Genomic DNA, 26,768 nt, shown 5'->3' on the forward strand with positions numbered 1-26,768 from the left:
TTACTCTCCAGCTTTTGACAATATACACATGTAGTCTTTACATGATTTCTGACACAATTATCAATGATAAAGCAACAGCAGAGATGTAACACTTCTGGGCTAGCACACATTTCATTGAGAATTCCAGCAACTTCAGCTAAATTTTTGCAAGAAGACTCCAGACTCAAATAATTAGTTTTACTTTCTTTAAATGGTATATTTTTGGTATTATCTGAAAGAAGATCATGTTATAACAAGAATTTCCCAAATGCAGTGGAAAATGTATTTAAAAAAACAAACAAACAAATTCAGCGCCACAACTGGCAAAGAAGAATTTGAGGCCTATCTGAAAAATCATGTCCAGGACTAAGTAACTTAGCAAAAAGGTAAGAATATACTTGGTTTTCTGCATTGCTGAAGTTCATGTATCTTGTGCCATGCAGCGGGGATGTGTGACTTCAAACATGACATCCTGTATATTCAAATTCAGGTGTGCCTGATTAACACTAATATCTCAAGGCAAAGCACACAATGGAGGCCTCTTGAACACAAAATACTTGCCAGTATCGGTAGCCCATTTACAGAATTGACCAGGTCAGCAATGGGGTGATTTAAGACAAAAGAGAGTTTTTTATATATAAAAAAAAAGAGAATCCCACGAACACTACCTCACAGGTAGAAGAGTAGAATGTAGACTCTACTACCCATTCTCTTGGCTGTTTATTCACGCCGAAACTAAAACCACCGTTGATATGATCATGTTGAGGTACTCAATTTGCACTTGATATTTGAGCCAAGCCATGAGGGACATCTTCACAGTGAAACCAAATGACACTGCGTATGCGTTCAGAGACATAGCCTGGGAGCTTTGGCAACAAATTAAGACATTAAGATACAAAATAAGTGGATATCAAGATGACCTTTGTTCTATAGCTTCCCCTAAAAATCTGTCGCTCCCCCATTCCCCCCTCCCCCTCCCATTTATTAACCAATTCAAGTCACTTTCACTATCACAAGTGCCACGTCATTGTGGCTAATACTGATCGGAAGTTTATACATGAACAAATATATTTTCTCTTTTTTTCCCCTCATCATTATCAGCTCATACCAAAAGAAAAAGAAAGAAATAAAAGACGCTCAGGAGACAGCGAATAATTACTTTCCTTTCATAAAGGTAGCACAGCTGCCATTCATCAATCTCCCATAAGACAAGTTTCAGATTAGATCTTTCACTGGCAATAAGAGAACATCTACACGGAACAAATAAATACGAAAGGCTCAACAACAACAACAGTCACAAAACAGCCACAGAATAATGCGTGGGAGTACCTTTTGAGATCAAGATATTTGCGCAAAAATATATATATCTATATATTTAGACTTTTACGGGGTGTTGATTGGACAAAGGTTATAATCGCAGGTTAGCTTTTCGCATCGTTGAGATCGTGTGGCAGCGGCTCGATCTGGGAGTTGATGCTGAAGGAGAGTTGGCCGGTAATGGGTGGGGGGCTGCCCTGGCCGAACTCCGTGCTGTCGTAGAGCGAGGAGGTGATCATCTCGTCGCGGCTGATGGAGTACGGCAAGTGGTGACTCTCGTCCTCGTTGTCGTCCGGCTGCGACGCATATGACAGCAGCAGCACCTGTTTGGATGCCCTGCTCAACAAAAACAAGCAAGCAAACAAACAAACAATGAACAAATGCCATTCTTACAGTAACAAAATTTGTAAGAAAGTGTGAATATGTTGCAGGAAAACTTCACATGATTTCAATCTAAAAATTCCTATAAAGATGTCAGTCTCCAATATCAAGTATGCAGAAAGATTATCTAATTCAAACATGCATGCATGCATGTTCTACTTTTTACACATCAAATTTTCTGTTCACCGTTAATCTATCAAGCTGTTCATTTGAGGTGAATACATTCCACATAGCAACATATTTGTACATAACAAACTAACTTTGAAAAGGAAATTGACTCTTCCCCTGTGCACATTCTAAATTTTCTTTCAACACTGAACAATCTTATGAATATGATATGTGATGACTTGTGCTCTTTTAATTTTAAACCACATGTCTGGGAAGCAGAAAACTGCTCAACTGGCTGCAGGAGTTTAAAAGTTCAGCCACACTAAAAGGTACTGTAGACCAACAAATCTGCCTCTTGTTTGGTAGCCTCTTGTTAACTGTACTGTCATTAATACGGTCAGCCCCTCACAACAGATATCTTCCATTCGCTCTGCTGAGCGAACTTACTTGACGCACGACGAAAAGTAGGAAACAGGGTAGAATTTCCTCTTGTTTCATTTTTCCCCATTATAAGAGATCACAAAAAATGGAATGTGTCAAGCTCACCAATTTCATTATTCATTTCTCTTATACACCATTTTGCGCACTCTATCAGGTAATACAGCCTTCGAACTGCTTGCCATAGCCGCGTTCAAACCACTAAACACACGTGTGCGCAAATACATCACCGTCCACACAGCAGAGTGAATGGAAGATATCTGTCTGTTGTGAAGGAGCAACCATATAACAACCGTCGAATAAGAGGCAGATTTATTGGTCTAACTGAAAGGTAAATGATGATTGTAAATGTCAGAAACAAGACAGAAACAAGACAGCTAATTTCTGAGGTGTTATAGTGTCATCTGACACAATCTTCATGTATGATAAACATCATCAAGGAATCTCCTCTTGAGACTCACCGAAAGAAGTTGTGCAGGAATGCGATGTATATGACAGGAGCAAAGAATGCGAAGTATAAAAATGATGTGAGGTCTGCCACACTGCAAATGAAGTAAAACATAAAAGAGTATGAGAACAATTGTGGCATTCAGCATTACAATAAGTTACGTTCAGACGGTGATCTCTATCCTCGAGGATAGCTATCCTCAAGGATAGGCTCTGGCCCCTACCTATGATGCACGTTCACACGACGAAGCTTATCCTCGAAGGTAGCTATCCTCAAGGATAGGCTCACTGCCCCCCATAACTACGCTTATCTACAAGTTCCTATCAACAAGTTCTGTCCACACGATGCTTAACTATGAATCATTGTGTATAACATTTGGTTTTTCACACTGAAAATATATCCTTGAACCCAAACATTCGTAGTCAAATCTTCCAACAAACAAATCTCCAACATCACTACCAAATTTTCTAGTCACTCTGAAGTTACCTTGGTAACAAGGGTAATCACACACAGTAGGGTGAACAGACAGAAAAGAACAGAATGTTTCTAGCAGTGCTATGTATGGGTAGGAGGTTGGTTGATAATTCTTGTACGTATTATATAAATTTCAAAATTTTGGCTCTATGGAAGTATCCTCTAGTCACACACTATACTGAATTATATTTTACAAAGTGACTCTTCATGGCAAATCATTTTCATCACATACACCATATCAGTATAGCCTGTCAGTACCCAGCCTTGTGACACATCCAAAGTATAAGAGTCCACCAGAAGTGAACTCAATGTTGCCTTCTGTGAGACATACAAACTACTTCAACCAGAACTGAAGTAAACATTGTGTCATACCTGCGCTAGACAGACAGTAAAAGCACTACAGTGCAACTCACCACATTGCTGGGAGTATCCAGCTGTAGATTAAGCCACTCGCTACAGCTTGACAAAAGTTGAGCAGCGCCAGCACTGCCACGTAGCAGTAAAATGAACGTTTTGCTGGGAAGGGAAGAGAAATAATGAAAATCTCTCAAAAAGAAGACAAAAGCAAAATGACATACAATAACCAGTCGCATAACAAATATCTCTATTCTGATTTACTTCAAGAAGAATGAGAAGGCAAGCTGAAAGATTGCAATATTTTGTATCTTTGACTTCTCTTGTATCAAGTTTATTTCATCGTTTACAGAAAATCAGACAACAGGAAAAACATGGCTTGGTACATTCATAGTTGGAGAAAAAACACATTCAATGAGTTGCACATTCACAGGATGCAATTTCATCAGCACTCCATTATTTTGCAATGATCTCATTAAGCCCTGGCATCTATTAATAGGGAACTTTCGATTGAGGATGCAGTGAAATCTGCGGCACAGGAAGCAACCGACCTGCAACGTCCGCATTGTTCAGTTCGTTGTGCTTTACAAGTGCTTTTAAAAATGTGTGACGCTGCAGGTCAGCTGAGTGGAGTGTTCTAGGTGAAAATGTGTGTATAACGTCATAGATAGCATTGTTACTTCAACATGGTTATGGGAAATGCATGACTGACAACAAGCATTTATGCATTCAGTCAGTGAAACCCTGCATCGTTTTGTCTGTAGTGTGAAAGGGAGCTCAAACTTCAAAGTTTATATTGGGGAGCAAACTACTCATAGTTTTGTGTAGTGTGAGCACACTGCTATTGTCAAATGTGCCTATTACGTCATAAACAGAATTGTTCCCTCAGTACATCGGTGATTCGAGAACAAATCTATTTTGGTCTACTACCATTGCAGAATTGAGAGGACACAGGATTTTCAAACTTGTAACTATGCCAATGGCAGAAATTTGCAAATATGCAAAAATTAACGCCCACGTCCTCAATCAAAAGCTGCCTAGTATTAGGACATGACTGAAGGAGTATGAATGCGAAAAACTGAACTCACCTGGAAGTTGTATTCTTTCTCTGACTGGAGTGTATGGTAGAAGCAACACAATCAGGTATGCCTGTGAAAAGAAAAGCATTTAGCTGCTGAGGTCTAACTTGGCACTATTCACACACACATAGTCCCATGATTTCATGGATCATAAAGCTCAAGATTACTAGAATTATTGTATGCTTTAAGCAAAGTATAAACCAGATCTTTAGTTTTTATTGGATAGTTGGCAATTATATTCATGGGTTACAATTTTTTTTTTTGTCATGTGTCCTGGAAGGTAATCAATTCTGATTTAACAGAATGCCGGTAAGGAATGCAACACCCACCCTTTCTCAGAACAGCACTTATTCACAAATCATTCCAATGGGGAGGGTTTTTTCAACACTCTACATGACACAAGGAATTATAACTATGTGGTAAACTTCCAGAACCCTGTGTCAATTACCAAAGTGTTGTGATACCATTCCATGTAAGAGCATCTTAAAGCCTTAATTTCACAATTCCCACGAGGATCAAAGGAATGTACATCATAATACTCCTCGCAAGGAAAAGATGGCTGACAATCTGGTTACTCCCATATGTACATCTGAAATAATGTGTCAATATTCACATAGTAACAACTTTCTACATATTACACCAGTTTCATTCAAATTGAAAACTTTTGTTTGGTTTAATTTTGTTTCTTTAAAAATACCCTTTAATTTGAGGAAATGGCCTTGAAAAAAATACTGAGAAGAATGCAAAGGAAACATACCAAACAGAAGATGGAAGAACTGACACACCAAAAGATCATCCCGCCGTGGGTAAAGATGTCATGTTGGTTTTTCGCCTCATAGTGAATATCTGGGTGGAGAACTTCTAGCGAACCCTGTAACGACACAAACAAGATATGAGGTGATGGGTCAAGATCACGTTTAGAATGATCACAGAAAATCACAAGATTGGGAAGCAATTACATGACAAATATCAGAAACTTCGATCACAAAATGTGGGAAAAGTTCTGGCAGTGATCCTTGAGGAGTCCACATATGGATTTTTTGTTTTTAATAATCACATAAAAAGTGAAGGGTGAAATAGTACATTTTGTGTTAGTTTAATGTTTGCGCTTGCAATATGTGGCTAGCTTATCCTACACGAACGATTAATCAGGTATCCTATTCACATAATCTTCACTAACTCTAGCATAACTGCTGTCCTAGACCAAATGCTCAAGCAATTACATCCACAACAAACCAAAGATGATACCTTTGTGACCAAAAAGTAGATTAACATCTCATTTAGGGCTACAATGAACTTTTTTTTCCCTGCAAGAGTCACAAAATCTTGTTCAACTTAAAAAATGTAAAATTACAAAATTACCATTAAACAAAAACAACAAAAAACATTTTTACTGATGGGATCATGCTTATATCTCCTATTCTATATATACCATATATTTTGCAAGAATAATACTACACCAATCAGAACATGCAGGACAATTTCAAACGTTGCAAAGTTCACACAGCGCTGGAATAAGAAATAAGTATTTGCCCAATGTAACATTGGCAATTACCTGACTTTGAGGTGCTACATTGTGTACTTATATGCCATCACATTCCATTTATGTTGTCAAATGGCAAGCAATATCTTGGCATGCTGTTTCATTTGTGATTTATCAGTCAACTCGCAAAATTCTCAAGACTGAAGCCACAATGAATTAACAAGCCATACACAGTACTATTGACAACATACAAGTAGCATGGTACAGGACAAAGTCCTCAAAAGATTCCTCCCCTATATCACCTCTCCCTCCCTTCAGCTTTACCTGGATGACACAGTAGATGAAGGAGATGACACAAGTGATGAGGATGACCAGCCGGACGCTGGACTTGCTGTCCAGATGACTGAAGCCGATGGCAAAGATGACCACACTGAGTTCTATCGTCATCAGAGCAAACCGCACAGCTAACCACAGAACCTGCATAACAAAATTGGCGCAATGCAGAAATAAGTTGGGGTCAGTTATACAACCGGAAATGGTGTCACAGTAATTTTCTGCTCCATATCAAAATCTATCTTCAAATTCAGCCTACACTGAAATCTGTAGAGACTGTCTGGGAGTGGGGAAAGTAGTTCTGGTAAAAATTCTAAGAGGTGAATTTGTTACTTCCATGACTCTTCTGTTTTTGCACTATATTAGGGAAGTCTTTTTACTTCTAATGCAGAGGAAACTTGTGTTCCTCTTTCCTTCCAAATTTCACATTCAAATGATACGATTTGAACTTTGTTTGGTGTAAACTTTCAAAGAAAAGGGTTTTGAATTTGTGAATATCCTAAAAATATTTCATACAAACATTTACGCCCTGCCTGTCATAGTCACAATTATAAACGAAATGTAACTGTCTATATTTTCAAATTCTTACTGTATCCGCTATGTCGCCAGGTTCTGTTGCTGCATCTACGATCATCGACACCACGGCACGAATCACACCAACAATTGTCGCAACGAAGGCCTGAAAGTGAGGAGAGACAAAGTCTCAACATATGATTCCTACAACATCACTACTGTTATAAAATACAGTGCACTGCCGTTATAACAAACACGTTTAGAATGGACACGGTTATAACGAAATTCCAGTTACAACAAAGTAACAATTTAGGCCGCAACATAATTGGCTTTATTTTTTATTGTATATTTGTCCGGTTATAACGAAAGAAAACTGCCAGTCCAAAGGACTTCATTATAACAGGAGTCCACTGTATTAAAGGCATAATTTACCATTTGCAGATGAAACAAATACCAAACTTTGGTGCTTCAAAACAGTTCTAAAATGTGAGTTAGGGATATAAACAAGCAATGTAAAAATCTGAATCAGTATAATTGATGTTAAATATTGTTAAACATACAAAATGTTAACAATAGTTATGATAAGAATGTTTCTAGACCAAACCGTCTACAGGTATCCGATGGTTTATTAAGAAAAATATTGATATCTCATTATATTCTAGACTTTATTGCAAAATTTTAGACAGTAGAATGTTATGTGATACAAGTGATTGTACACATATGCATCAAATGAGATAACTCTACCATTTCTAAAATCACTGTACCCAATGGTAAACAGTACCTTTAACTATTTAATTTCTTACCATCAGATATAAGTGTGGGACACTGTGCATAAAGAACACACAAGGAACCCTCTTGGTATCTAAATTTACATTGTACGGTTGTATCTGGGCCTCAAGGTTATAAGTGATACAGCCACTCTATAATGCCAGACATTTTGCATTCAACTTGCAAAAGATATGAAAAAAATACAAGAGATACGTGGGATCGTACTAATGACGTACAATTACTAGAAGATGAGGGATTCAAAAGTAAGAATATGAGCCAATTCCTCATTGGGAATACCCAGTGGACTCTCGTTGTTGGGAATTCCCCAAGTTCTTCTTTTAATTTTTCATTACAAGCTCTCTCCTGACTACAGCAGACTGTTTATCATATGATGAGACGATGAAGAACAGAAGAAAAATCACACGAGAAAGCCAGAACAATATCATATTTGGGGGGAATGCACCCTACAGGCATCACTTTTTTTTTTTGGCATTCCTCCCCTTTTCTAGCACTTTCATATATTCAAAATGTTTCTGTGCGTGTGTGTGTATTTGTTTTGTTATTTTCTTAAATCTTCCTCATTACTGGTATCTGCATACTTATAAATTTCTTTTATTGTACATTGTGAAGTTAACTTGTTTAGGACAGGTTGATTTTGCTACAACGCACATTTCCAATAGACCCCTGCCCGAGAATACTTAGTATTAATCTTCAACAGGTTAACACATGCGCTCATTTTCTGAAAAAAAAAATAACAACAACCACATTTATATGTTTCTGTTGGAGATGGAAAATATGTGAATGAATTATAAATATAATTATGTGCCATGATATCCAGTCTGGTGTTTCTGTGAAACACAAATTAATAGGGACAGATTCTTAGCAAGGGAGGAGGAGCCTCTAACCATGATGTAGAAACTGAAGAAGATTGGCCGGTTGGACTGGCGCAGCTTGGCGACGGCGATCTTTGACCTCACAAGCAAGAAGAGGAGGAAGAGGAAATTGGGCACCAGTAGCATGAGATCCCACACACGTATTCTGCAGTTGGGGAAGAGGGGGTGGATTGGGGGGAGGGGCAGAAATAAATAAAGAGCCACAAAACATGACGGAAATACATTAGTGATTGATAGTAGCAGCTTTACAAACAATGACCAGATGGTATTCTCCACACAGCTTTGCTGTACACTGTATGTATGGCAGAGGAAATGCATTTGAATGTAAGACTCCCATATGATCACATACAGTAAAGAATCCATCAGCATACTAAACATATTAAGTAGCCAGCAGAGTGGCCTACGAATACAAAATTCTTCCAGCGCAGTACTAAATCGTAGTTTAGGGATCCTTTTGCTCATGAATTAAAGTAAATTGCATGTCCCATTCTTTTTATCCATCCTCAAAAAAACAAACAAACAAACAAAAACAAACAAAAAACTCATTAAGAAACTTGGAATATTTTCATAGGGATTTTTTCATTGGTAATGTACTTTCACTTCTCATATTTGTAACTTAATCATAATATTAATACTTAATCACAGTCTAGGGATCTTTTTATTCGTTATAAGTTAATTGCATGTCCCCTACTTGCATGTCCCCCTTTTCCAACCATCTGCAAAAAAAAAAATAAAACGACATCAAAAACCCACACATTAAGACTTATATCTCCACAAGTGAATTTGTCATCATAAAGTGTGTGTGTGGTTTTAGGTTTTGGGGTTTCTTTTCTTTTTTCTTTTTTTTTTAAAGAACAATTTCAGACAAACCTAGGGGTCAGCTGATGGGGTCAAAAAATCTGATATCTTGAGAGAACCAACAACAAATTTACCATAGCTCAATACCACTGATTACCAGCATCCTATTCTTATCAAAAACAAGAAGAGTGGTTCATGTATACAATGTACATTGTACATGTAGATAGACACATGATAAAGTCTCACTGCGCAGCACAAGCATCTCAATTCATTGATCATGATACACTGTAACTTGACATTACACATCAATCATCAACACCTTTAGCTGGTAGCCATTCATTGCTAAAAGATTGTAGGAAGGGCCAAGTACATATGGATTCTTTGTTGCCTATGATCTTTAAATGATAAGTCCTGTAGTACAAATAAATATTGTATACATTACAACATTCAAAGATCACCTGATATCCATCACATCATTAATAAACTTCAAAAGACAAGAGAAAATATTCAATACAGAACAATACAAAAATGGCAAAATCGGATTAGAAATGAGGAAGATACATTTTGAAATTTCACTTTTTTTTTCTTCAGAAAACATTCCTTGACCAGTCCTTATGAATATTCAAATGAGCGAGTTGATGATGTCAGATGCTATATATTAAATTTAGAAAAAAAAAAATTAGCTAATACAGTGGAAGTAAAAGCCACGTTCTCTTACCAAGATATATCCAAGTTAACATTTTTGGTCTTTTTTATTTTGGGTGGTTTTAAGACAAGTTGTACAATGTATACAGCTGAAATATGAATTTTTTGTTATTTCTGTATAAAATGGAATGAATAAGAAATTGTGAGAGCATGACATCGTCAACTTGCTCATTTGGATATTCATATTAAGACTGGTCAAGAAATGTCTTCTGAAAAAATGTGAAATTTCAAAATGTCGTATCTTCCCTATTTCTATTGTCATTTTTGTATAGTTCTGTAGGGATTTTTTTTTCTCTTTCTTTTGAAATTTATTTATTTTTTGAGTGGATTTCCTCTTTAATAATCCCAAGCAAATACCTGCAATACATCTCTGTACTATGAAAATATCCAGTTAGTATAAGTAAATTTATGTCTATATGTGCATGAAATACCTTGTAATTTGTATACAGTATGAGATGAAATATTTGCTAATGTTTTAATATACAATTGTACGTTAGACATTTTTGCGTGTTGTTAATTTTGCAATTGTACAGTTCTAGTAATCCTTTTAAGGAAATAAATGAGAATGAGTCGCGGGTAACAATACTGGTAACTGTATACTTTTGCTCGGTGATTCCATGTACAAACAAGTACAGGTAGTGTCTTCTGCATTCAAAGTGTATTATATGTGTACTAGTGTGTCATTACAATTACTGTATGCCCCAGATGTCGCATTGTCAGGGCCCAAGCAGCATGCTAGACCTACAGTACATATTAAACGAACTGCACACAATCCAGTGCTAGCATAGCTCAATTTTTTTTTCTTGTGTTTTTTTAAATGGAAATAATACTTTTGCAAATTGATGTTTATAGCATGTTGTTATTCTTGCGGTTCAGGGCAATTTGTGAAATTCATGAAAATAAAACTTCTACAAAAAATTTCACCTGGCACAGAAACTGCTTGCCACAGCTACAAATATTACATGTATGTTGACACCACAGTACAGATGTACAATGTACATGTATATAGTATGGTGTGTTATTGTGGTCCCAGTGTGGGGGAGAGTACCGGTATGTGTTGTATATCTGCAAGTCCTTGCCTCCCTGACATGTGTGGGGCATTAAAAGTCTGTGGCACAGACAACACAAGGGAAGGGAAGAGGGGGAGGGGTGGATCTGTTCTAATTTGGCCGACCATTTCACAGAAATTGACCGCTCCATGGAAATGATAATGATGCACTTCCTTTAGGTGGCAAACCAGCAAAACAAACACTCCATTATAAAAGTAAAGTAACTGTATCCTGTCAAATGCACAGCTACTTCACACTTTGCCTTGCACAAACATGTACACATACACTATGGGCTATATACACACTTATCTATAGCTATGATGTCATTGGTGGTAAGCATTGCATTGCAAAATAAAGGAATCCAGTATGACACGCTCAGTTCCATGTTTGCACAAACTATGACTGTGTCAACAGTTGGGAAATAATCTTTGGTGACTGATAGCCACCAGTGATAGCCACAATCGCACACATAAAGAGCTGCTTTACTTGCTGGTGAATGTTATGACACAATTTCATTACAGATGCTAGATACACTGTTGATACCAAATTTATGGCTTAGAGATTTTATGCAAACTGCCCTGAAAGGGTAAGGTTCATCACGTTTTGGTTCACGATTCATACACGTACACCTGTAGGTCGACACACTGACATCAAAGAGTGGTCTCGGTAGCTTCAACAAAATTTTATAATGAACATTCCAGAAACTGCAAGCAGGAAATGCAAGAGGATTGCACCGTCTACACATTTTTCTCTGCATTCAGGTTGCACTGCGAAAAATGGTAATTCAACTTTTGGTAAATCTGATGTTATCTAAAAAAATCCCACGACTGCACCCAACAAAACTTGATTTGAATTAAGCATAACCCGAGTACGAATTTGAAGAAAGTAGCATACTTGTATGCACAGTTGTATGTCATCCTCATTTATTGCTTGATTTTTTTTTCATTTAAAAAAAAAATCAAAAGTTAATTTCGTTTAGACAGTGCAATACCTGTATCTATAATTTGGCTCTAAAGTTTTGCTTTTGACCTATGCACTGTATCCAACAAATGTTAAAAATTTGCCGAGTCATTATTGCTAATCATTTCACTATATCTACATACATTTCAACATATTCTTTTTCAAATTATTCTTTTAATGTGAAATTTTGGTTTTGAGTTTGACCCAACTAGTGGATAAAATGCATTTTGATGTAACTCAAAATCCAGTAAGATCTGTAGTATGATGCATGTGATCCAGTCCAGTCTTGCTTGTGGTTGTCAAGTACAAACATGGCATGTACATGTATAACAGCAGTTGCAGTGTGATGCATGGACCATGCACTGTACTGTGCACTGATAGCATTCTGATGAATCATTGTGCAATCTCTTTAAATCGACAATATATGAGAAAGGTCTTACTTAAAAGTAATGGTAAATGCTCAGAAGAAGTATGAGCATATCAAATATGGTCAGACAAATGTTTAGTCTCAGCATTACACAAATATAAATCAGAGATGCCAAGTTCAAAAAATTTTTATGAGTGAGATTTTTATCTCTCGGCATCTCGGCGCTCGCGCGCATGCGCGCGCGAACGAGGGGATGTCTCCGTCCCATGGTAAGGAGCTTTTTTAAATTATTAGCTCTTAATGATTCGATCTGGTGCATACTTAAGTGACTATTTTTTACTAATTTTGAAAGGCAAAAGGGAAATATACCTTCAATTGCAACTATCACTTTAATCCTTTGAGCTATATGCTCCTGGGAAATTCCGCAGTTAGAGGGACATGACCATAAAATTTCAATTTGGTTTTTTCCTTGATTTTTGTGTTTGACTTCAGAAAGAACACATTGATAAGTCAGGAAAAACTATTTTTCAGGGTATCTTGATAGTTTTAGGTATTGAATTCACCAATTTTGAACAAGTAATCTTTCAGATTGAATTTCATCAGCAAAATCTCCATAATGGCAAAGAAGATAGCTATTCAAGTTAAATGCTATTTTCTAGCCACAAATATTGAATTCATAGAGGCAATGCTGTGCTTTCATGGATAGATTAAGTAAAATCAACTTACATGTCTTTGAAATGCAAACATGTGTGCAATTCCCCACCCATCGGACAGTCATGTAACGTTACTAACCAAAAAGTGAAATCATTTACCTCCAGAGAGTATAAAGTGTCTATGAATGATAATATTTCAATTTTTCCTGCTGTGTCCAATGACTAACTGAAATATAGAAATAAGTATTAGTAATCATTATAGAAGTTAGAAATAACAGCAGTCAAAATGTGTAACGTTACTAACCATGTAACGTTACTAACCACAGCCTGTGTGTATTGTAACGTTACTAACCATGAAAGAAGTGAATAAGACTCCAATGGACAGGTCCTGGTCTGGCAAAATTTTGCCTGATGATAGAGCCAGATGTCAACTACATGATTATGTGGTCATACAGTAAAAAGATATTAGCTTTTTTTTTAGTAAATTAATTATGCAAATTTACGCATGAAATCATATTTTCACCTATAACTCCATAAAAAAGACTGAGGGATTGCTAAATTTTTGTGTAAGAGTTCCTCAAGACACATCAAACAATTTTCTTGCAAAAAAATGGCAAAATCAAAATCAGTTTCTTTTGTTTTTTACTGTTTTGTTAATTTCTTATGTATTGTAATGTTTTTTAATCTTTTGTTTTCTATTGTTTATTTTTTGCCAAAATTTGTTGCAGGCACTTTTTCGAGCTTATTTACATTACAATTGATTAATTTCACTGGTCAAAGGTTGAAACAATCTAATTAATATCAAATTAATGAAAAAACACAATTTGCATTGCATTTGCACACGATATCATGAATTTGAGCTGTTTTCAGGTCGACGTGCATTTATGCAAAACATTACATAACTGCAGAACGGTGTACCGGGACGTCGCAAATTTGGTCTCAAAATATGCGAGAGACTTCAATGAAAAAAGTCATGAGACGATGCGGCAAAATCTTTGCGCATTGCGGAATCGTGGCGGGAAATGTTGAGGGGGGTTGGTCTACAGCATTCGCATCACTACAGAAGGCTCACAAGGTGCACATTGACCAATTTTTTTTTTTTTTTTTTAACCACTTCCCACGTGAAGGGGCAATTGATGGAATCTGTGGGCCAGCACAGCATTTTGTGTGGAAAGTAGTGTTAAAAACAATTGAGGCCATCACTTCAAATTTTCTGTCCCAATTTGAAATTATTATACAATGGTTTGTCACGGTTAATTACGCTTCAGGTACAGCGAACAGACTTTTGTTTTCAGAACAATGCAGAGATTAGACATTCAAACTGGTCTAAAAGAAAAAAAAATACATGTCTCTAGACTTGAATAAACACGAATTCAACTAATACACTGTATTATTTGAGTTAACGTCATATGACTTAAACTACTTTCACAATAATATAAAACATTGCATTATGCTGGATTCCTATAGTGCAATGACTACGCACACCACAATTGGCCATACACTGTACATACTGGTAACATTAGTTTTGCTCTTTGATTTCTTTCCCCTTTATTAAAGGTACTCTTGATAAGGAACACATCAACTGTTTTGCTCAATAAAACAGGCTGCTTTTGTGAATTACTGTGAGTCATGATGAACAGTGATTGGCAAAGTTATGAAACTGTGGATATCACTTGACCTAGTCTTTAAAAGTGGTACTTTTTTCAGTTTGTAATCTATGCAAACTTTTTTTTCTAGTCTTTTTTAACATGTACAAGTACAATGGTACTATACTGCATGAGTTTGATGATTGAAATAAGAGTTTCATGTCTTATCTGATGTTTCTTAGCTTTAACTTTGCATTCTCATGGGGAAACATGTAATGATTTGACTTAACACACAATTCTGTAATCACTGGACAAACCGTAACGTTACTAACCGTAACGTTACTAACCATGATTTTTGTACTTAATTTTCAAACAAAGTTATAATGAGAAAGGATATTTGGGGTAGATATTGCCCTTAAAGCTAGAAATGAAAAATAAGTGTTGATATATTTCAAGCTATACCAGTTTTAGCAAACTTTTTGTTCAAAGATGCTCATCAATTTTTTATGTCCTTTTTTTGTAACGTTACTAACCGGCATTAAAAGCAGACCTTTCTTCTAAAATAATTCATGAAATGATTTCATTCTTTGCTCTGTTCTAGGTCTACACTAGAATGATCTCTGGTGACATTAATGAGACTTCACATCCACAGATAGAGAAATGAGTATAATCTAAATCATGAGAATGTCCCTAAAATGTAACGTTACTAACCGCGGAATTGCCCTCCTTATTTTTGGCCCAAATTGCAGACTTCACCAGATGCTTGAGAAAAATGGGTGCCATGCGTGAGATCGTGAGACAGACCCTAAATGCTTGAGTCTCACGCAGAATGCGTGAGACTTGGTAGCTCTGATAAATTATTATGGAACAGGTTGAGAAAATTCCGCGATCTCGTACAGGCCGAGAGCCGCGTGTTGATTTTTACTGGCCACATATTGCCATACTGATGACAGCCACTATAAACATGTCAGTGAGCACTTGTTGCACGAGTTCATGCACTAAGCAAGCATTCGTGCACTCAGTAAGGAGGCCTACTGGCTGGCTAACAATGCATCCAGTAGATTAAAGGGATGGTACAGTAATGGTGGAGCTGAGAATTGGGCTTTTAACTTTTCGCAAGATACCAAGAAAACACTTATGAAATGGTACAAAGCACACCATTTTAAGAGGAATTCAAAGTTTATTCGATGAAAATTGGGTGTGGAATGACTGAAACATCCAAAAACAAAGTAAAACAAAGCGATCATAATTAAGTGTGAGTCCCACACTTTACTGTGTTTTGGATATCTCAGCCATTTCAAAACCAATTTTCATCAAATAAACATTGAATTCCTCATGGAATGACATACTCTTTCATATTTCATAAGAGGTTTCTCATTATCTCACCAAAAAATGTTAGAAACCTGCAATTAGGTCTCAACCAAAACGATACGATCCCTTTAACTGTGCATCAAGTAATCACTGGATAATGGCTGGAAGTACTGGATGCATGGTTTGCATCTATGACAAACCAATTTCTAAGGAAACGCATCCAGTAAATTTCCCTTCAGAGATACATGATTGAGAACAGGATTTCTAGCAACAACAAAAAAGTACCGCAATTCTATGAAACAGCTGATGAGCATGTATTTTTGTGGGTCAGTAGGAACAGTATGCATGTGGTAACGATGGAATTTAGTCTTAAGTGTAAACCAACAAGACTTCCATAGTTACCTTATGCACACAATTCCTACTTACAGTGTACATACTCAGACCTGTGCATCTTTTGTACACTATACTGTGAATGAATTACATTGTAAACACACAAGTGACAAACCTTGATTATATTTGGTGATTGTGTTTTTGTTTACAATTTCCTCTGTCATATGGACAAGATAAATACAGGTCAGCCACAAGGTAAACATGACAGCTCAACAGTGGATCATTTGTAATGTTATCCCATGGGTTACAAATGGCAAGCAATATCAAAGAATAGAGCACAGATACCCTTAGTGTCATCAACAGAACAAATTTTATCAGTACAGTGCTGTAAACTACGGAACTGCTAATTTTGTGCTGTGTACTGAATTGTGTATGAGAAAAATGCAATGGTCACAATAGAAACTTTCAAGCTGCAGGCAGTTGTTAGTCTCAAAGTATTTCCACTATGAAATCCATATAAATTGAAATTTGATACATTATACAACAACTGATACTTGTTTTCTGGAACACACAGATACGATTGTATTCTACACCTCCAGGTTTTGAAATGCTTTTCAAGGAAGGTTATACAATGTAAGTCTCCCCTAGCACATCAGTTCAACTCTTCGGATGATTCAATCTGTTAACTTATTATACAATGTACATATATATTTGTTATTGCCATAGTTGCCAAGTTCAAAAAAATTTTATGTGTGAGATTTTAATGATTCCGCATCTCGGTGTGCGCACATGTGCGTGAGCGAGGGAGCGAAGCGACTGAGAGAGGGGAGGGGGGTGTCCGCTGTCAAGATGAGTTGTGTTGCATTGTGAAAGGAACTTAGCTAGCTTGGTAGGCAAGTTGACAAAACCAGACAGTTACACCATGGTTGCGAATGGGTAGTACACTTTATTCAGAACAACTCTCTTGCTCAACCATGTTGCTTATGGCTATCCAGCCAGTGTGTATAATGTGTGTGTGTATGTATTGCCATAGCCTGTTACACAGTACTTTGCAGTGGCACATTATTACTCATTATGTGGAGGGCTCCACCTGGAGTCACATACATTACATTCCCCTTTGTTTGTAAAGAAACATTCTTTGTCAATAATCAATGAAGATATATTATCTGTAACAGGAAAAACACGATCAATTCTGATATCATTTCTAAATCAATACCTGTCTTTATAAGCGCTACATGCCTACCATCTCAGTAAGTATTGTCTAGCCTTGTACCAAAACAGAACATCCGGTTATCTAAAATATCGTAACATCGATGTGGTATCGGCTGAATATCCCTGAAGAATGAAACACTAATGACAAACATCTGAACACTTTCATGTCAAATACTTACAACTTGAAATCCCAAGGGCTGAACACAAAAACCCTTTTTTCGGTATCTTGCCTCAAAACCTTGCATGTAGCACACCATCCATTTGGCATCAAAATGTTTAACTGCCTTTCAAACTATCGTACTCTAGTGCCTCTAAGCATGAATCTATCAATGCTTCAACATATTTTACACTTTATACAGGAATGAGTGACTTTCTCATTATGTCGTATCCTGAAACCAAATGAGTGGCTTTCTCATTTCTTATGTACAAATGTACGACAACATATTGTATCGCGTAACACAAATGAGTGACTTTCTCATTTCTTGTGTATGACAACATACTGTACCATGTGGTATCGCATGACACAAATGAGTGACTTTCTCATTTCTTATGTATGACACCATATTGTATCGCATATAATACTAGTAACACAAATGAGTGACTTTCTTACGGTTTCACACAATAACATCATTGTAACACATGTGGTAAATTTAAACACAAATGAGTCACTTTCTCATTTCTTTGATGGACTATGATATCTATTGCCTATTATACTTGTACATAACATATAGTGTGTGTCAATGGTTCTTCAGATCGGGATTGCTTACTTGTGTTTATCCATCAACGTTTATGCTTTACAATAATACATGTAATTTAACTAGTCTCGGTACATACAGTGCCATGCACAGGCATACCTGGTAACCACTTCTATCATTAAACATATGTACAAAAGTATTGCAATATGTTATCACATACCGATCAATGATTACAATATGTGTGCGTCCTGTTAACATCACTACTGTTACACTGTAGCTTACAAGTCCAACCTGTTAGGGGCTTTGATTTGCCTGCCGTAACGGGTGGTTGTGGGTCCATTGTCATTTTGACCTGTGGTCTGTACGGGGGAGGGGTCAGAGTGAGAAGCTACAGCCTCAAATCTATCTTGTCCCCTGTTAGGCTCTATGTCGCGAATGTGTACGCGGTTGCGGCGGAGCTCACGGCCATTTGGCGTAACCACAATGAATGAACGTGGCTCATCACATTGGCGTTTGATTTGAGCTGGTGTCCACAAACCTGTACGCGAATCCTGTATGCGAACGAGTTGTCCAGGGACAAGCGGTCGTAGATCATGGGCTGTACGGTCAAAGTAGGCTTTCTGCTGGTGCTGTCGCTCCTGAAAACGCTGATAGGTTTGCTCTTTGTGTGTGGCATTGTTTTTTACTCTGACAGGAAGATTGCTCTGGAACTTTCGTCCACACAGAAGCTCAGCAGGAGATGGGATTTCACTGTCAATGGGGGTGGTTCTCAGACACAAAAGGGCCATGTTCACATTTTGACCGCTAGCCTTCGCCTTCTTCATGGTCTGCTTGACGGTTTGTATTGAACGCTCTACAAAACCGTTAGACTGGGGGAAATGGGGAGACGACGTCGTGTGTGTGAAGCCCCATCCATCTGCGAATGCGCTGTATGCTGCTGACGCGAAATGCGGACCGTTGTCGCTGATCATTTTCTCAGGCACACCATGCTCTGCAAAAATCTCTTGCGTTGCGCTTATGACGTCACTACTGGAGGCGTTCAAACGTAGTTTACGCACAAACGGGAACTTGGAGTAGTAATCTGCGATGATGAGATAATCATTTCCTCCAAGGTGAAACAGATCTGTAGCAAGGATCTGCCATGGACGGGTTGGAATGTCGTGGTTTACCAAGGGCTCCCTTGGCTGCGATCGCTGATTTTCCTGGCATATCTCGCAATTTCGCACGAGATCATCGATATCGCTGTTGATGTTTGCCCAGTACACGCAGTCCTTCGCTCTTAGCTTAGTTTTGGTTGCTCCTTGATGGCCTTCATGCAGCTTGGACAGCGTGTATGTGTGCATTGCATTCGGTATTATGACACGATTTCCTTTCATGATCATGCCATCTTCGATCGCTAACTCATCGCGAAATGACCAGTATGGTCTGAGATCGGGTGGTAATTCGCTTCGCTTTTCTGGCCACCCTGTAGTGATGACACGCTTGAGCTCTGGTAGCACGGGGTCACGCTCTGTTTCATGCTTGATGTCTGCGAGTCGCTTTGCTGAGAACTGCACAAGGTTGATTTGCACGTCGAGAGGTATGTGCTTCTTGTCCTGCGCTGGAGATCGCGATAGACCGTCTGCGATGGGGATTTGCGTGCCTGGGCGATAGCACAGCACAAAATCGTACGGCTGTAAACGCAAAAGCATACGTTGAAGACGAGGTGGAGCTGATGTGAGCGGCTTTAGGTGTATCATCTGCAGTGGCTTGTGGTCAGATTCTACCTTGAACTGCTTGCCATAGACGAATGTATGGAAACGCTCACAGCCGAATACCACGGCCAACATTTCCCTCTCGATGTTGGCATATCGCGTTTCTGCGTCGCTCAGTGCCTTCGATGCGTACGCGACAGGTTGATTGTCTTGGAGCAGCGTTGCTCCAAGCCCGCGTGATGAGGCGTCAACCTGGATGGTTGTTTCCTTGTTCGGGTCGAAGTATCGGAGGGTCGCGGATTCACAAATTTGCTCGCGTATGGTGTCGAAAGCGCGTTGGTGACCCTCGCTCCACACGAAACTGCTGTCTTGCCGGAGAAGCTCACGTAGATCAGCTGTGGTGGCCGACATCTTAGGGATGAATGGGCTCAAATATGTGGCCATGCCGAGGAACTGCTGCAGCTGCGCTTTGTCGCGTGGTGGCGCCATTTCTCTGATGGCGCTTACCTTGGCCGGATCTGGATGCATGCCCTGTTCATCGTATAACATGCCGAAGAATGCAACCTGCCTCTGCTTGATGGCGCATTTGTTGCTGTTGAATTTGAGCCCGGATTTCTTTGCGACATCCATCAGTAGGTGCAGGTGTTTGTCGTGTGATTCTTCGGTGTCACCAAAGACCACGATGTCGTCAGCAATGCCAATTACGCCATCACACTGCTCGAGGATTTGGTCCATCCGCAGCTGGAAGACATCCTGGCTCATTGCTAACCCAAACGGCATCCGTCGATAGCAATAGCGCCCGAATGGGGTGTTGAAGGTCGTGAGAAGGGCACTCTCCTCATCCAGGTGCACCGACCAGTAGCCATGCTTAGCGTCTAGCTTGCTGAAGACCTTCGCGCCAGACAGTTTATGGGTTATATCAGGAATTGTCGGTGTCCTGTAGTGGCATCGCTTGATTTGCTGGTTTAACTCCTTGGGATCAAGACAGATGCGAAGTTGACCATTAGCCTTACGAGAGATTGCCAGACTACTCACCCAGTCTGTTGGCTCAGTCACGCGACGAATTACACCATTAGCCTCCATTCGGTCCAGCTCACTTTTCAGCTCGTCTTTGATGTGTATGGAACATCGGCGTGGTGCGTGCACAACTGGGTGTGCACCATCTTTCAGCACTATGTGGTATGGATTCTGGAAGTCCCCAATGGCGTCGAACTGGTCGGGGTATGCTGCCTTGAGCTGGTCAACGGAGTTGATGGGTGCTGAACTGCGTGACGTGTTAACTGCATAATTGAGTGTCACAAGTTCCAAGTCCAGAGCTGTTTGGAGACCTATAATAGCAGGACCCGAGGTATCACAGACATAGAAGGTTGCAGTCATCCAGTCCGACTTCGAGCTCCTGCACGGCAGCTGCATAGTCCCATAGTGCTGAATGTTAGTCCCGTTGTATGCTGTGAGCGCACATTCGGATGGTGTCAGCTGGCCTGGCACTGGATTCCCATCCTTATCAATGCACTCGGGATGCATCTTCTGGTAAGACCGCAATGGAATGACATTTGTCTGTGCCCCTGTGTCGATCTTGGCATTCATCTCTAATATGCGGCGTTGTCTATCTTGGCGCAATTCGATGTGTGCAAATGCCTCATTCGGTGACTTAGACAATGTGTCAACCGATTTCTGGACTGCATCTAGTGTGAGCCGCTCGAATGGTTCAGTCACTTCCTTTGACTTAGAGTCTGATATCGAGTGCACATTCTGGTCACGTTGCGGGTATTGGTGACGATGGAATGTCGAACGCTGGCCATGACCGCGACCGCGTCCGCGACCTCGGTTTGGAGCACGCCCACGTTGCGATTTCGATTCATTTTGGAGTCCTGAGCGACAACATTTCTGCCAATGATTCAGCTTTCCGCACAGATTACATGTTGACTGATAAGCCGGGCACAGACTGCGAGGTTTGGAGGGATGACTGCGTCCGCAATTGCCACATTTCTGCTTATGCTGGATTGCGTGGACTGTGTGTGGGGTCTGATACACGTCTGCGAGCTGGCGCATATGTGCTTGTGAAGCTTCATGTGTTCGTGCGATGTTCAGGCATGCGTCCATGTCAAGTTTCTCGTCCTGTGCAAGTAGCTGTTTTTGCAGCTCAGCGTGCACTGTCCCAGCAATGAATTGTTCAATCACCCGGTCGGACAGCTCTCTGTCGTTTCGAAACTGGCATGTCTTGGCATGGAGCTTTAGTCGAGCCATGAAGTCATCCATCGACTCGTTCTGTTTCTGTTGTAGCTTCTGAAGGTACAAACGAGCCACCCGAAAATTGACGCTTGGTCGTACATGGGCCTCAAAACGTCTCCACACCACCTCGACGCGTTTCTTTTCATCATCAGGAAGATCCCACGAGTTGAAGATACGAATCCCTGTGGGGCCCATAAACAGAAGGACATGGTCCACCTGCTTGTCCTGCTTCACGTTCTTGACAGAGAAATACAGCTCACACTGTTGTTTAAACAAGCCCAGCGAATCTGCTAGGTCTGGTTCATCCCAGCTCATTTTCGGTGACTCAGCCATCATGCCTGGTGCTGTATAGACCCACTGCTGGCTCTGCTATATCACACACTGAGAACTCCCTGTGCACTGACAGTACACTGTAAACAATGTATACTCATGTGTCCATGTAATGCATACACTCAGTGTAGGTACCTGGTAGGTGCAAATGCCCATGCTCAGCTAGCTGACATCTCAGTAGTCTAGGGTGGGAACGACCCACTTGCTGCCACCATGTCAAGATGAGTTGTGTTGCATTGTGAAAGGAACTTAGCTAGCTTGGTAGGCAAGTTGACAAAACCAGACAGTTACACCATGGTTGCGAATGGGTAGTACACTTTATTCAGAACAACTCTCTTGCTCAACCATGTTGCTTATGGCTATCCAGCCAGTGTGTATAATGTGTGTGTGTATGTATTGCCATAGCCTGTTACACAGTACTTTGCAGTGGCACATTATTACTCATTATGTGGAGGGCTCCACCTGGAGTCACATACATTACATCCGCCCTCCCATGGTAGGGAGCGGTTTCAGTTTTTAGCTCTTAATGGTGCAAGCTGGTGCATACTTATGTATTTTTTACTTACTTTGAAAGACAAAAGGGAATTATGCCTTCAATTGTAACTCTCACTTTAATCCTTTAACCCGTTGAGGACGGTTTGATTTTGCTACAACACGCATTTCCTATAGACACCTGCCCGAGTATACTCGGGACTCGTCCTCAACGGGTTAAGCTATGCTCCCGATATGTGAGATCGTGAGACAGACCCTAAATGCTCGAGTCTCACTCACAATGCGTGAGACTTGGTAGCTCTGTATTGCTGTTGTTGTTCCTGTATATTAACTCCTATGCTTGTATTAAATGGCCTAGAACAAGCAACAAGGCCTCTGAATATCTCACCTAGATTTTCCCACTTCGGCGTACAGGATCCATAAGCAAACAGGAAGTGGCGTCGATGGGGAGTCTGTCACATTAAGCGTTGTCTGCTCCGATGTCTGCGTCGTCGCAACTACCGATGTGACGTTGATGGACGCCGTAGAGGTAAAGTTCAATGGCTCCATATCTGTCCCGTTGGGGGTGGTGGGCGTGGGCACAGCAGGAATGTACACCACTGCCATGGAGGCAAAATGGCTTGGGTTGCTTGTATACGTCTAGATGATTGCAGTTTATATTTAAGGTATCTGTAGTTTTAAAGGCATATATGAAATAGACAAAATAAAAGATACATACAAAATTCTCCAGGCATTCACCTAACAAACTGTTCATAAATTGAGAAAGACACTTGCTTACAAACTTATAAATATGGAATTCCATAGAAACCCAAACTAAAATGTATTTCATTCTCATTTCAATAAATTGTTTAACAGCTGGATCTCTAAATCACAATGTATTTCAGATAACAGCTACGATTTATAATCCTGGTGTCTAGGTCTTATAACTTCGTTTGGCAGACCTCCAATTGGTGGTACTGCTTCAATTCTGCTTGAAAAATGGCATACAATGTAATTCATATTGCAACTTGGGCATGGGGCAAGGTATTTGTACATATTTTTATATGATGACAATTTGTATGCATTGCACGTCCCACTTCACCTATTTTTGTTTATTTGGTGTGATCACGTCAACTTCAATACATTTCATCACTGAAAGTTACAATACATAGCCCCCGACACAAAACACAAACTGGTCAACCCAGCACCCCCTAAACCCTATCATGTTTAATGATAAAGGGGAAGTTATTTGTATATATTTTTATATGATGACAATTTGTATGCATTGGTATGTCCCACTTCCCCTATTTTTGTTTATTTGGCGTGATCATGTCAACTTCAATACATTTCATCACTGAAAGTTACAATACATAGCCCCGACACAAAACACAAACTGGTCAGCCTGCACCCTCCATTCATGTTTATTGTTAAGGGTATTATACCAACATTTGGTGACAGGACTATACAATGCAATAGGGCCACAAAGTCCAGTCAAGAAGTCATTGTACAATCACTGTTTATGATACAGTGTACTTCTTGTCATTTGACCAACAGCTGGTAGGACATGGAACACAAGTACAGTATAACATAATCAATACAGTTTATCATTGTCCTCCTCCCCCAATACTTTGGCATTTCATTCAAATTGCACATTCAAGCAAATATTTACATTGCAACCATTGTTCATGATAATGCTGTAAAGTGAACAAGACGTCTCAAGCAGGCAATTAATTGATCTCATGGCAATGTAAAGCATGCCTATGTTACTTTATAAGGTTCTACTCTAGCACTTTTTTTCTTTTTTTTTTGCATCTCATACTCACAGGAAAAGCCAAAACCATGACACTAATATATGCCACTTTTGAGGGTTTGTGTTATATACAAATTGTAGCCCGACCAGACGCTGTTAAGGGACTGCACAGTACTGGCTGAGGTGGGGATTCATGTTTTGAACATTCCTAAGTGAGATAATGAAAAGCCTCTTATGAAATATGAAAGAGCATGTAATTTTAAGGATTCAACATCTATTTGATGAAAATTGGTTTTCAAATGGCTGAGATATCAAAAAAGTGCTAATAATAAAAGGCGACATGCCACAACTTTATTAAGATCTTTTGTTTCACCTTGTTTTTGGATATCTCAGCCATTTCAAAACCGATTTTCATCGAATAAACTTTTGATACCCCTTAGAACTGCATGCTCTTTGACATCTCAGAGTGGTTTCTGAATATCTTGCAAAACGTTAAAAGCTAAATCCTCACCTCGACCAGAACTGTACACACCCTTTAATACGCTACGCGAATACGCTACGTATGTACAGCGGCGACTGTGCTGTGTATAGTTATACAAATTGTAGACACCTCCCATTTCTGAGGAAACAGGTATCTGAATAAAAATGAAATAGCTATCAATCCTCATTCTACACAACACAGTCATAGTATCATACCATGTAATCCTATAACTGTATCCAGATGATCCATAAACACAGCTTCTCACAGTTCTAGATTCTAAAGTATTGGTTTAGTTTGGTAGATTGGTGAAGTATCACAAACCCCAAATTATCAAAACAAACAGAGAATGCAGATTCTGTATGTGGTACTCTGGCTGAAAATCATGACAGGTCAAAAGAAGACAAATACACAAATCTGGCAGTAATACTGTAGATTCTATACGCCATTATTTTCGCATATAGATTTTCGAAAATGAGGTCACAGACATTTTCGCAAGATGCTGTTTTCGCAAATTGCCTTCATAAGCGCACTAAAATTATTTTATTACCCAAGCGCATGGTGACATTTTTGCGTGTTGTTGAATTCACGGTGCACTTGTGATTCGCGAAATTTGCGAAAATAACATCTTATACTTTCGCATCTATGCACAGTGTAGATATCTTGAAATTCCACAGCACCAAATCACGCGAAATACTGAAGTAGGGCCTACTTGATCGTATGATCATAATCTCCCATCACTCATACGAATATAAATTTTTAACACCGCGAAAATTTCCACTTTTATAGTAACCATTTTCTCACGCCTCTCAGGTTGGTAAGTTAAGAGGATACCTACAACATCGCTTTCTAACGTTACAAATCAAGACTCATTCACCAGGAAGAAATTTTTTGAGAAAATAAATATGCTCGATCTCAAGTCAAAATGATGACTTTCAGTTTCACTCAAACCCCCATTTTTCATGTCAGAAACAGATGAGAACTAAATTTATGCACGTAAAATTGTTTGATAGGTTCTAGAAGTAGAAATATGTCTAGATAATTTAGATTCGATTCTACACCAAATTTACTCATCTCCTCCTCCCCCCCCCCCCCCCCCCCATGTAACGTTAGAGCGTCTAGCTATAGAAACTCTAACGAGTAGGCCTAGATCTAGGGCCTAAAACTTTACAGGGTCACAGCGCGCCTCGTACCACGTAGAGTCCCGTCCGCGTCGCTAGTCGAACTGAACAAGTGAAGAAACGTTCGTCCTCATTCGGTTCCTCCACACGGATTTTTGCAACCTGTGTTCAAGCCTTGAATCAAGGTAGAATTCTAGATATGCTGTTCCTTGAGTCAAGTAATAACATCACATGAATCACCGCGAGCCGCTAGGCTACAAACATTAACATTGAACCATGGATGGCAATTGCAGGAAAGTGCAGTCTAACGATATCACAACAAAAGTGTACACGATCAGCTAACTACTAACGTTAGTAGTGAACTAAGTTTGTATACGTTGTGAGCAGCTTCTATTCTATTCTCTTTGGTACGGACGGTCAGAGGCCGCGCCGCCGAGCGATCGCGAGCCGCCGAGCGA

The 26,768-nt window shown here is 39.4% G+C and overlaps 1 protein-coding gene across 1 annotated transcript; it reads right to left on the reverse strand.

Moving 5' to 3' along the window:
- Positions 1-1,400: 1,400 nt before the first annotated feature.
- Positions 1,401-26,491, reverse strand: LOC140239907 (transmembrane protein adipocyte-associated 1 homolog). Its single transcript, XM_072319727.1, has 10 exons — positions 26,383-26,491; positions 23,371-23,651; positions 8,581-8,713; positions 6,984-7,073; positions 6,386-6,538; positions 5,336-5,449; positions 4,588-4,648; positions 3,559-3,661; positions 2,685-2,765; positions 1,401-1,632 (listed from the first exon to the last, which is right to left on the reverse strand). Exons 2-10 carry the CDS (start codon positions 23,586-23,588, stop codon positions 1,401-1,403), a joined length of 1,185 nt encoding a protein of 394 aa, XP_072175828.1. The 5' UTR covers positions 23,589-23,651; positions 26,383-26,491.
- Between the last annotated feature and the right edge of the window lie 277 nt (positions 26,492-26,768).

Source organism: Diadema setosum, chromosome 2, assembly GCF_964275005.1.
Source record: "Diadema setosum chromosome 2, eeDiaSeto1, whole genome shotgun sequence".
Lineage (NCBI taxonomy): Eukaryota > Metazoa > Echinodermata > Echinoidea > Diadematoida > Diadematidae > Diadema > Diadema setosum.

Coding starts and splice junctions, on each gene's coding strand:
- LOC140239907 (XM_072319727.1), bottom strand. CDS start 23,588: ATGGCAGTGGTGTACATTCCTGCTGTGCCCACGCCCACCACCCCCAAC. Junction 7,074..8,580: donor TCTTCAGTTTCTACATCATG/GTTAGAGGCTCC, acceptor CCTCACTTTCAG/GCCTTCGTTGCGACAATTGT. Junction 3,662..4,587: donor AGAAAGAATACAACTTCCAG/GTGAGTTCAGTT, acceptor TTCCCTTCCCAG/CAAAACGTTCATTTTACTGC.